Raw genomic sequence first — 13805 nt, 5'->3', positions numbered from 1 at the left:
GGATAATACATAGGACACAATAAAATGCAGAATTGAAAATGTGTATTATATACTTTCTACTAAATAAATATCTTGAATCACAAAACATTAACACACTTACCAAAAAAATGCAATCATTCTTACAGCCGAGTTTTTAATGATTTCAATTGCATTTTCTGAAAAGTCACACAGTATACCATTTTCATTATCTCATATCACTCAAACACAGTGTATGTGTATATATATTAATATAATTTGCACTTCTCTTTGATTTTAATGATTTTAAAGCTAAAGTGTTCCTACATAAAGAGAAAGACTATAGTCCATACACAATTTTTGATGACCATTTATGTCTCAAACGGGAAATATACCAAAAGGCAATAGCTAAAATATATCTGCATTAGTGATGAAAGAAGAAAGACAGTTCTATTTGATGCCATTTTAAAGTTGTACATGTAGTTCCAATATAAGGAGTGGTTGTTTTTTATCAATAAATTTCAAATGTTACATTGATAAACAAGACACACAATTAAGCAAGGTGACATGAAGGGTCCCACTGATTTTGACATGGAATAACATAATTCTTAAACTAATAAGCAAGATGGCTGAACAGATCATTTATCAAATTAACAATTCAATATGTAGACAAAGGCCTTCTCAGTGATACAAAAGTGGTTAATATGCAAGGAAATTATTTTCCAAGGCAAGCACAACATAAAACTTGTCATATAGCACCAGAAATGAGATGATAGAAAATTGGCAAAATATTCTTTTTATTACAAAAAGGGAAAAGTACAGAGAGGAAGGAAAATAGTCAGATTCACTAAGGCAGTTTCAGAGAGGCATGCACTTGTATGACAATGGGTTTGCATGACTATTATTAAATCATGATTCCTTCTTTGGAGGCAATAGCTTTTGTGATCCCACTTACAACTTCCTATCAAATAATACATATGAGAGATCATTAATTTAATCATCCATCTCTCTGATCTATTACACAAAAATAGATAACACCCTGAAAATTTAAACTGAAAGAATGAAATATATAAAATCTATGATTAATACTCTCTAGAGAAATCTCAATTCTGCAATGACCAAGAGGTGATCAGATGGATTGAACTCTTCTAGAAGCGGACTTTCCAAGAGCCGCAAAGGTTCTTCAAACCAGGACTGTGACAACATCACAAGAGACAACATCCCTAGAAGGCTGATCGAGAGATTGACGAGAGCTAGGTTACGACATGAACTCAAGATGGTACGTATCGATGAGGCCAGATGGAAGTGGCGCACGTGTCTCCATGACGGGGCAACAATGAGGGGAACTTGGCAAAGGCGTGCCAGAGATTTATGTCTATGCACATTGCCACCTTGAGTTATGGCAAGTACTGTCTGGATTAAACCAACAAAGAGTTGGAAGGTAAAAGCTCCAAAAATGATCCTCAAAATACAATAGCGTCTGTATAAGTCTGCGCTGCATGCCGTACAGTGCGGAACTGAACAAGGTTCTCTGTCTCTGCCCCTTACACACACACCACACTGGCACACACCATTTGGCCCACAGTCATGCAAGCAATCCCCACCAGGCTCTCCAGAATATGTCCGCCTGCCTGCCTCTATTATAGCTTTCCTTCTTGCAAAAGTTATGTATCTTTGATATTTTTGTGCATAGATGTTGCCATAGCCTTTGATGTCTGCAGAGATGACTTTAAAGAAGCGATTGCTGGCAAGAATTCTGTCTGGCCTGCTCAGAAAGCCCGGCGATGGCTGTCAGATGAATGAAAATATTATCAGAAAAATATAACATCAATGATGAACAGCTTGAAATAAAAATCAATTTTGTGAGATAACTTTACAAAAGTTGTTGGTTATTCATGAATTGTCTCTAAAATGAATGTGTAGATGAACACTGGTAATATATCAAATATGACACAAATTTTCCATGCATTCATTCACAATATTCATTCAATAATTTAGCATATAAAAGTATGAAAAATAAGGTATGGATGTTATTTTCAATTGGATACTCCAGGATAAAAATAATATGATTTTAAGAGATAAAGAAAAATCAGGCATAACAAAACATTGAAAATTTCAACAAAATTGGACAAGGAATAACAAATTTATGGCAATTTAAAGTGTTATTTTTTTCGGTAAAACAGTTCTTTGCATGTTTTTATGAATATACAAAGAGGAAGCTGATTCTGTCATAATCCCAGTTATTTCATTTGAATTAATTTTTCTTTTTTTTAATCATACAAAATTGTACCTATTCCAATTTGAACTGCCAAGAATGGAAGACAAGTGGAGTGTCTCTGGCAGTCTCGCCTGCATTATGTGATTCAATATAGCAGCAGTGCTGACTTTGAAAAGAACTATAGAATAATTATTCACAAAATAAAACACCATTCATATGAAGATAAAATACTGTGTTCACTGACCCTAAATGACCTTGATCATGCGACCAAAGATTTGTGCAAGATGATCAGTGATACTCGATTACCCTATTTTATAAACTAGATCCATAAACTTTCAAAGTTATAATGGCAATTTAACAAATACTCCCAAAACGGCCAAAGTTGACCTGAAACTCACGCAGGATGTTCACTGATGCTTGATTACTATTCTCAAGTTTCATGAACTAGATCCACATGCTTTCAGAGTCATGATATTTAAAAAAAACTTAACCTTGGGTAAGTTTTCGTTTTTATTTCCCCAACATAATCTAAGTTCATTGACCCTAAATGACCTTTGAACTTGGTCATGTGACCTGAAACTCACTAAGGATGTTCAGTGATACTTGATTACTCTTATGTCCAAGTTTCATGAACCAAATCCATAAAAATTTTAAAGTTATGATGAAAATCAAGAAATACCCCCAACATAGCCAAAGTTCATTGACCCAAAATGATCTTTGACCTAGGTCATGTGACCTGAAACTCTGGCAGGGTGTTAAGATGTTGCCGCTGCCGCTGCCTTCAGAAAAGCGGCGCCTATTAATTAAAATGGATTGACAACTGATGAAATGTGTAAAGCGGGGGTATGACATCAGAAGCCCACCTATTATACATTCATGAGAATGAGAATATAACTATTTTCACAAATATTACTAATATAAAATTTAAATTTCAAGAACTTTGCTTATTCATCAGATTTTGATAAAATTTTCAATGTTTTACTCAGGGGATTATTTGCAGCCTGAAGTACCCCTTTAAATATTTCAAAAGGGGAAAGGATATCTTCTTGCATACATACCAAATCTAAGGGTAAAATAGAACAATATGATACTCATTTTTTACTAAGGATAAAAAATGTGTTTTATTGAAAGGGACAATGACCTCTCATATGTTTAGGACATGATTTCACAAGAGCCTAATCCCTATCCATTTGAATGATTTGAACGAGGTCACCGCGTTCCCTTTTCAGGAATAAATCTTTCTTCAGAATATTTGAGATACGGTAATGCATGGATAACGAGAAGAAAAGTTTTACGAATGAGTCTAATTAAAAGTCTAGACAACAGAATCTGGGGCATCTATGCCGTATTCCACGAGGGTTGGGAGAGCTGCAGTGAAATCTGGCTAAAGTTAGAATACCGATAATCTTCCAAAATGGATTTTAAATACCAGACAATGCTGGGATTGACTGAGAAGGGATGACCAGTCAGGAAATCTTGGTCTTTTTCAGCGTGAATAATGACAAGATCATGCTATCTATGGATGATCGAATTTAGAGCCAGACTAATTGGCTAGGGGTTTGAGCTCCTTTGGGGTAGGTCAGATGAGAAGGTTCAGAAAAATACATACATCAATAGAAACAAAAAAATGGAGAGACAGAGAGAGAGCAAGAGAGGTAGAGAGAGAGAGATAAAGGTAGGGATCGTAACAATAATGGCATGGAGACTGAGAGAAGAATAAAGTAAACAGTAAGGAAACAAGAAAGTGTGCTAAAGATAAAAAGAGAGAAATACCAATGGAAGACTGTGAAAAATTCACTTCAACTGATAATGAAGATTTCTTTTTCTGATTTTGAATCAGCTCTTTCAAAATGGCAAAAAACTTTATCTAATAAAAACATACATACATACTCATGATCCATATTACCAAATATAGATGTATATTACTCTTCAAATCAGTGATAAGAAATGAGTCATTGAACTACATGTTTCAAGATTAAATTCCTCATTTAATGAACTGAATTTCTACTCGGAAAAGGCAAAATTATTTCTCCATTCTGTGATTTGTACCAAAAACTTAACTTATGAATACTGCTACTTACCAATTTTCATTAAGTGTTGTATGGTGTAATTGATCTTATAAAATAATGTGAAATGCAGCGTCCAAATACTTTATCAATCCTTATTATGGAGAAATAAATCAACAAATGTATAACTTTTATTTATTTATTGTTATTATCTATTAGTATGTTCGCACACATATTGACCAACAGCAGGGCCGAAAGGGCCAATTTACAATATCATGACAAAGTTGGAAAAAACAACATAACTACAAGAACAAGATTGGTGTCATTAAATTCTTGCCAGAGCAATAACATTCCTTACCATGTTACTGAAAGTGAAACCATTGTCCCCGTAGTGCATGACCTTCCAGGCATCATCGTAAGCTGTGAGTTCAGACTCCACCGTTGGGTTCTTGGATTTGGCATACTTGGGGCACTTATTCTGCGAGGAAAAGTAGCCCATGTGCAGCCCCTCCAGGGGACCTTCGTAATCATTGTAGGTGTTAAAATCACCAAGGAGGATGGAGTACTTGGGCTTTGCGTCTGTAGGAGTGAATAAAAGAATAATAGATGTCTCATTTCCTGTGAATTCATATGGGAAATCGGATGCAGAAATGGGTTAAAATGTCAAATATAACCATATTCCAAACAGTGACACAACGTTTACTCCGGCGACAATTGCTCCAGGCTTCACTTCGTCTAAGATATAGGGTTAGGTTTAGGATAGGGTATAGTGTTACATCCAGGGTTGAAGTTGGTCATTGCATTAATATATGGATTTTGCAGTGGAGCAATTGTTGCTGGATCAAATTTTATTGAACCATTTCAAACTGCCACGTTACTACTTATTTTTTTTAAGGCTATAGCCATCTCTGCCTCATTTTTTTTATTTATTTATTTTCATGGTGATAACATCAGATATAGAATTATTAGTTAGTGCTTTCAGGGTTGGTTTGTTTCTGATTTTCAGGATCATTTTCAGCATCATCATTACCACTAACATCCCTGCTATTGTTTTATTTGGGCCTATGGGGAGTAGCGTTTCAATTATTGAAATCATCATCAGCAGAAGCGAAACCTTCATAAAGATCATCACGCCATTTACATCATCATCAAAACCAGCACCAGAGACGTATGCAGGGGGAAGGGGGGGGTTACAGGCAGGTGTTCAAAACCCCCTTTAACTTTTGGAGATCAAACCCCCCCCACCACCAAGATGTTGAAGACCTTTTTTTTTTGCTTGTCAAATTTGTGTTGGGTACGAAATGACAAAATTTGTTGTAAAGACACCTTTTTTGGGGGGGGGGCTTGTCCAATTTTTTTATTAGGTGCGAAACAACATAAAATTTGTGGTGAAGACGTTTTTGGGGGTTGTTAAAATTTCATTCATTTTGAAACCCCCCCCATCTCAAAAATTTTGCATATGCTACTGACCACCAGTAACATCATCTTATATCATCCTCCTCTCCCCCTCATCATCATCATCATCTTCATCACCAGCAATGTCATCATTATCACCTTGTCATTACAACACTAGACACACAGTAAAGTACACAACCCACACTGTTCTATTAAGGTTATTTCTTAGAAGAAATGAAATAAATCTTCAAGGCTCCTATTCCGATATTTCTGCATGTCTGGAAGATCAATTTGAAAGCACATCAGATATGGATAAACAATTTACACTGGTAAAAAAATGGCAAATTTGATATAGGTATCAAGCCATTTGGTATCCGCATATTGGGTGTATCCACACTGACAATTTACAGTACCTTCTTAACATTGCTTTATATCAGTTTCTTATTCGTTATATCCATCACTTCTAGGGCTTGTGTCTGAATAAGAGGCATATCATTGTTATCTTCATAATCAACTTTGTTCGCACTCTCAAATTAAGGCAGGCTCTGCAAATCGATGGTGAAAAGCAGGCAGCATGTCTGACTAAACCAGGAACAAAACCAAATCCTAGAGCAGTGTGAATGCATTGCCTAGAATTTTGATTTCCCAGTGCCGTTTCCAGAGAGATTTGGCAGATGTAACCTTGAACTAAAGCTTGCTTTTACTTCATTGATATCATTGAGGCGTAAAAGCCAGCTGCTATATGGATTGACATTAATGTTCAAGTAGAAATTTCTTGCTTCGGTGCAAAAAGGGCATTACCAATGCCAACAGAAGATGAACGCTAAGGTCCTTATGGTTTCTGCCACTCCCAGCTTCCTGATATTCCTTTCTCGTTTATTTCTCCTCACCATTTGTCATCAATAAAATATGGATACCACTTTTGGGGAAAGGTGATGAACTTCTCCTGACCTTTCCAACAACTGAATTCCCTACCTTATCCCTGCGTACTTATTTAATACGCATCTGGCTATTACCCAGCGTCCTTCAATATGCTATTCACCTGGATCAAGAGTCGAATGAAAGATTTCTGGCGTCGTCTTCATAGACTGGAAAGTGCCCTGGGATGCCAGCATTTCTTCTATACAACCCCTATGAGCTTTCTTTCTTTTTTATTTCATGTACTCTCAAGCCAGTTTGATTTGGCAGTTTGATGGCTTGTTTGAAATTGATTCAAAATTAAATCCCTCTTTAATCCCTCTCATCAACCAATGATGAGGCCCATAGCACAGCACTTTATAAAATAAATAGTGACTTCATATCTTAGGAAGATAGAACTTAGCTTTGTATAACAACTGTAGTATTTTATCAACCTCAAAACTTGTTTTGAAAAGCTATGTTTTTTTTATCTTAAATATCCACATCATATTAAAGAGAAATTCCAGTAGTTGCAGTAAACAATGATTTCATGAGAAAGTCTGTAAAACAAGGCTTAATTGTCAGTATATCATCGAGGATCTAGATCCAGTACAGTTACATTAACTGAACTTTGTGAAATCTTAAAATCTACGCTGAAAAATGTTCACACCGAAGATCCCACGTGGGACAATGTATAATTATTGCTAAGAGCGTCAGGCCCGACGCTCTCCCCGAATCCTGTGCTTATTTGCTGATTTCTCAGGAATTACACAATTTCTTCCAGAATCCTTTGGCACATGCGTTTTATTTAAACAGACACTTTGGTGGTCATTTCATTGGATTCTGTACGAACTCATTTTGATATAGTTACCCAAACCTTTAAACCTAACTTTTTTTCCCCTGAAGATGGCTTTTTTGGTATAAATGGTACAATACAGACAATCGGTTGGTTACTGCTTAAAGGAACTGGGGGCATTTCATATAGCTTTTAGTATGTTACGCATGACATCATGGATGACTGGTGATTCATTCTTGTGCAATAAAATAAAACGGAAAAAACTTTCCGTTTTCACATAACAAATTCAAATTTCAAACTTTGCACCCACATGCTTACTAATAACTACATGTACAACCATTTTTTTACCTAAAAGAATCAAATTTCAACTTAAGCCAATGGCAATACAATTTATAGAGAATCTCAATTAGCGCCAGTTGTGCACAAAGTTACAAACAGCTTTATGCAACGGTATCCTGTATAGCATAAATCACAATCTTATAGACAACTCAATTCAATTCAATTTCAGGTCTAATTTACAAAAAAAAATTGTATCCTGCAAATGCTATCTGGATACAAACCGTTTTGATGACTCATTTAACCTATCACCACCGATATGATATACCGACAGACCACCATAAGATGGCCTAAGGAAATAATCAGGTTGAATATCACACACTAGGGTAGTGTAGCTCTTAAGTAACAAACATGGAAATGAAAGCTCAGCAAAACGTCGCCAGCCATAGCCGTCTACACATGCTATACTTTCATTCCCCAGCCAATCACGACCGTGATTGGTTGTGAAGGCTTGTCACAATATAGGTCTAGAAGAGGTGAAAAAGAAATTCCAGTGTTGCATCTAGGATTACCATCGCTTTCCCAGCGGGAACATGGATTTCGCTGCGAGGGAACACATGCAATGGGAGGTTCTGTAAATGAGATGGTCAATTTAGTCAAATTGAAAGTGATAGCAAGTATCTCATTCTAATTACATGATCGCGAGTAGGTGGGGCAAGTAAATTAGTGTGCAGAGTATGTGATTTAGCTTCTTGTTTTAACAGCATTTCATAATACACTAACTTTCTAATCTAAATGTATACTATAAACATCACGTGATTCATGCAGTTTATGCAAATGGATGTTTACTCCTTTCTTAACGAGACTTTTCCATATGATCTCAAATCAAAGAAAGTTTACTGATACATTAAGTCTATGATATATTCTTATTTTAAAAGAAAAGGTGCAAAAATCTGAAAAAAAAATATTACATTTAAAGCAACATCAATCTACAATTCATTAGATGATAATCATCATATCATTGTCTCTTTTCTTTTGTAGTAACACCATCACATCATCAAACCAATTAGACATACAACAACCTCTTTTCTACTCTAAAATTAAAGCCATTACATCAGTACTAACTTTGGCATATAAGCATCAAGACTGTAAACAGCCTGTGTGGGACCAGCGATGAGCAAAGCAATTGTAATCTTCTTTGAGTTTGAGAATAATTTGTATGCTGATTTCACACCTCATATGATAGATAGATGGGACACCAGTACAAATCCTCTTTTCAGCCAAAACATATTATCGGTACTCCCACGCTGTAATTATGATAGTCTAAGTTGGTGATACATTGCTATATTCAGAAGATATGAAAGAATTCATTTAAGAAGTTGATTCCATTTTTAAAACTTCAACTCCTTCATACATGTATCCTTCACCCCCTCCTCCTCCTCTTCTCTTTTGACCTCATCCCTCATCTTCTCCTTTCACTGGCACCCGACCCCTCCTCTTCTCTTTCCACCCCATCCTCCTCCTCCTCTTCTCTTTCCATCCCACCCCTCATCTTCTTCTCCTTTCACTGGCACCCGACCCCTCCTCTTCTCTTTCCACCCACCCGTCATCTTCTTCTCCTTTCACTTGCACCCCACCCCTCATCTTCTTTCACTGGCACCCCACCCCTCCTCTTCTCTTTCCACCCCCATCCTCCCCCTCCTCTTCTCTTTCCACCCCCATCCTCCTCCTCCTCTTCTCTTTCCACCCCACCCCTCATCTTCTTCTCCTTTCACTGGCACTCGACCCCTCCTCTTCTCTTTCCACCCCCATCCTCCTCCTCCTCTTTTCTTTCCACCCCACCCCTCATCTCCTTTCACTTGCATCCGACCCCTCCTCTTCTCATCCAACCCCGCCCTCCTCCTCCCCTTCTTCTTCTGCCAGGCACATATTGTTTACGAACTAGATTTATGCAGTAGCAATTGTGAATGTCTTGTTCACTATCGACAAAGAATCTGGAGAATGTTTTTCCACTCAAACATAAATTTTGAACAAAACAAGAAATGATCAAGGTTTAGAACACAAGGAAATATCAAGAATTTGCACATTTGTAACTGGGATTGATTTTTGTATAGGACGAAATCAAGGCTTTCGCTGTCTTGAGTTGATTCATGAGACATTAGAATAACAGACAGCTGAAATATGACAGAGGAGGAGAATAAACGATGCAAATATTTACTTAAATTTGTTTAATACTCCAACCACGAATAGCGATCAATGATGATGCCATTACAAAACATTAAATGAGTCAGATAAGGCATGTAAGAAAGGAGTGCTCAAGGAACATCAAAGCAGAAGCATTTTTCCACAATTAAGAGGATATCTAAAGTAAAACAAAACAATATATTGACATCATTAGGATTACTGCTCCACCATACAGGATATTCACAAGCAATACTACATGCTTTGTATATTTACAAGGCTGCAAGAAAATAACTGACATATACTGGTAGATCTATGGCCTACGGGATGCAATAATCTGTTTTCTTACAGACAAGATTATAGCATCTACCTAGCTTAAAATTGACATTAGCAATATTTAGGAATATATTCTATGCTTTATAGAAATAGAATCATATGGAGTCAAATACTTGATTTGAATAAATGGAAGTGAATTCAGAATCCACTTTACTTATTCTGAATTTATAAGTGTTTTCAACTTAAGCTGTTGAGATATTGATGTATTAGTTCCTGAAAAAAACCCAGAATAAAGCAATCTAGAAATTGTTGTTTTATAACAATCACATTGGGTTAAGTTAGCATACAGTAGGCCTTTAGAAGATGAATGTTTGTTATATAATCACATTTTCTGTGTTGTACCATTTTATTTAGAAATTAAGAAATAAAAATACTTTTCAAACATCAGAGAAAAAAAATTGTTTCCTACATTCTGGCACTTGATATTCCTATTTTTGTTGTTGATGTTGTGGATATAAAATCACTTGAATATTCATGAACAGCTTTATGACAGAATCTGAGCAAGTAAGAATTGATACATCTGAAATCATTGTGGGGCTAAGGCTTATTTTAATTTGTGCCTTGATTCCATCTCAAGTTGTTGTGTGAAGTAACCTCATTCTATTAACTTTGATAATTTAAAAAAAAACATGAATTTGAGAAAATATTTAATTACATGGACTCTCTTCTTAATTCCAAAAGTTTGTATAAAATGACCGTACACATAAATCTACCTCAATCCACTGTTATAAATCTCACATTGGATTTCAACTTAATATCCAAGCAATGTGGAATTACAAGAATTCTTGGAATGAAGCCCCATATGGGTGAATTCATCTTTCCTATTTAATAGATGCATGAGCAAGGATTCAACGAAACCATGTCTTCGAGCCCTGCAAAAAAACGTGAATATACAATAAGAAGAATATTTTGCAAGCTTCCCTCAAGGTCAAGCAGAAAGTTAACTCATAAAAAAGTGAGAAATGAGAAAAGCCTGGAATGTTGAAATTTTTAGTTAGTCTTAAATTTTGAAATCAGTTACTTAGTAACAGTAACACTCTATATTCTGAAGAATACCAAATGCAAACATCATAAATGCATGCTTAAAATGTAAGAATTGAAAGCATATAACTTTATTCCAACCATTGGCCATTGTAAAGTATGTTTGTTAATTGTCTAAGGGAGTGTTACAAGAGAATATTAGCAAATTTCAGTTGCAAATTTACAAGTGACAGATCAATCTCGATTAAAGCAAATCAATCTATATTTGTCGATGCAAGAATCAGACATTAATCAATTGCAAATCCCGAAGGCAAATTTAATCATAACAATATTGAAGAGAGACAAATCCACAAAGCATCATCAAAATCAAATTCAATCAATTAGTAATTTGGTACAACATGGATGGTGTGCAAATGATAGAACCAACAAGATCACACATTCGCTACTTCCTTTGTATTTAAAATGATATGAAATATGACATACCTTTTTTTCTTCTGCCATGTTATTTGACTCCATGTTAAGAAATTGTTTCACTGTTATTCATGATTCAATCAAAAGCATGTTTAGTATCGAATCTACAAAACTTGAAAAAACATTAGGGCCTACAAAAAATATAATTGTGTAATGAACAAAATTTGATGATGCCATAATATTCTGACTATATGTTTGATTTTCTGCAGAAAATGCTCGTTTTCCTTTTCTCTTTATATTCAAAATCATGCTGGGGTAAACTTGATATTTTGAGTTATTTCTACTGATAATTCACACACGCTCTTATCAAATGAACTTTCTAAGAAATGGTGCAAATTGCGGAAGTGTTTTCCATTGCAAACCCCACAAAATAAAGAAAAAATAAATGGTCGCTTTCCATCACAGACCATATGGACTTTGTCAAGCATTAGACATGATGAGTTCTGACTGTCATATCACAAGTGATAATTCCTCACCATATATCAGAGTAATTCCGCAAGAATATATTTAGACAAAGGGGGATAAATGCTGAGCCAGTCCGCTTGAATCTACAAGAAAAGCTTGACGAATTCAACCCCGGTATTTCTGGCTTTTTAAAGCCCTATGAGTACTTGACATTTAGAAGCAACTTTCCAACAGTCTGCCATTAATGAGGACCATAAATTACAGAGTGGTTAAGATGTCAGAAATAGAAGTATGATGCACAAGATGTAAGACATCAATGGGAAATGAATGGAAGTGATATAACAGACTTTGCTTTTCTCATCCCCCAACTTTGCCTTTCTAATGGACCACTAAGGCACCATGATCTACAAGGATTTGCTATTAATCCTTCTAATGATGACAGGGAGTAATATATTTTTCTTTATCTGACCACTTCTGACTTCTTGAGGGTGAACACGAGGAAAGGTCTGTAACCTTCTGGTCACTCATCATAATGGATTTTAGTTGAATTTAGTTGACCTACGGAAGGTCAGAAGCTTTAAAGTGCCATTCACTTGATGAGATGGCGTTATCTCGCCAAATGGATGTATGAAAAAATGGAAGTCAGCATTGCAAGATATGTTTTCTTGCCAAGTCGACTTTTGAAAAGTTGTACGGTACCTCAATGTGGCAAGAAAACGTATCTTGCCAAGTTGAGAAACAATGTTCCTAAGACATACATTGTACGTATCTAAGTGCTAACATTTATTATCACCCTGGTTATCAGTCATTACCACGCACAATGAATGCACATCATCTACTCCCTGTGGAGTATTCCAGCCAGTCCCCATTGGGGTGCACACACTACTGGTCAAACTAAAATGACTTTCACATCCTACCAGGTACCCATTTAGCACATGAGTGGAGAGTGGCAAAGTGTGGATTAAACGCCTTGCCAAAGGAAACTAGGCTAAGGTGGGATTCAAATACATGACCCTCTGATTACAATGCGAGAGTCAGAACCACTACATCATGGAACTATTAGTTCAATTGATATGGCCAGAAGAGTGACAAAGATACAAGAGATCTGGGTGATAGAAGCAAAGAGAACCTTGCTGAATATGAGGCCAATAAATGGTATATGTATGAATCTTTGTTAAATGATCAAATCAGATATTCAAACCTGACATCTGCATATGAGTCAATAATAACGTACAGTAATATATACATATCTTGCCATTAGAGTAGAAAATCAAACCATTTTGACAAAGTACCCAATACTGAATTATCTCACCTAAAAATGTGCATTTCACTGTTATCTACAGTACATAACACAAATAAAACTGTAAACTTGTTTATGACTTCGACTTTATTGATAATAACAATTTTAGAAATAAATCGAAATTCTCTTTTAATATACTGTATTCACTTATTATTTATCCACGCACCCACACATATAGACCCTCACATAACAACCATGGCATGACTTCATTTGAGAAGAGTTTATGACATTGATTACTTTGGTTAACTACAAACAGGCTTTATTCACCAGAAAATGTTTGTTCCCTTTTGCCCATAGAGGGAGACATTCCATTTCATATAATGTATTTCAGCAAGCACAAAGACACAAAACACAGTCCATTATAAATCATATCAGGGAACCTACAAGCACCAGTAGGTGAAGGCAAGATAAGTTGAGCCACCACCCCCAGGCTGATAATGAATGAGTCACAAATTGTGGTAATGCCATATGTTGATGACCCATTGCATAACCCCTAACCCCACCACATTGTTTTCAACATTGACACAAAAAAAAATTCAAAGGGGAAAAATACCAATTTCAGTAAAAAAGTGAGAAATTGTGTGAAAT

At 35.9% G+C, this 13805-nt stretch overlaps 1 protein-coding gene across 1 annotated transcript in view; it reads right to left on the bottom strand.

The window, feature by feature from the left end:
* Positions 1-841: 841 nt before the first annotated feature.
* Positions 842-13805, bottom strand: part of LOC121411153 — a 43787-nt gene continuing 30823 nt past the window's right edge. The window contains exons 6-7 of the mRNA XM_041603695.1: positions 4538-4758; positions 842-1743 (exon numbers count right to left, since the gene is read on the bottom strand). Of these exons, the coding sequence (XP_041459629.1) occupies positions 1048-1743; positions 4538-4758 (917 nt within the window). The 3' untranslated portion in view covers positions 842-1047. The remainder of the gene's footprint in view (positions 1744-4537; positions 4759-13805) is intronic.

This window comes from Lytechinus variegatus, chromosome 3 (assembly GCF_018143015.1).
Source record: "Lytechinus variegatus isolate NC3 chromosome 3, Lvar_3.0, whole genome shotgun sequence".
Taxonomy (NCBI): domain Eukaryota; kingdom Metazoa; phylum Echinodermata; class Echinoidea; order Temnopleuroida; family Toxopneustidae; genus Lytechinus; species Lytechinus variegatus.
Note: the sequence above shows the minus strand (reverse complement) of the source record. Positions and strands in the feature narration are given on the sequence as shown.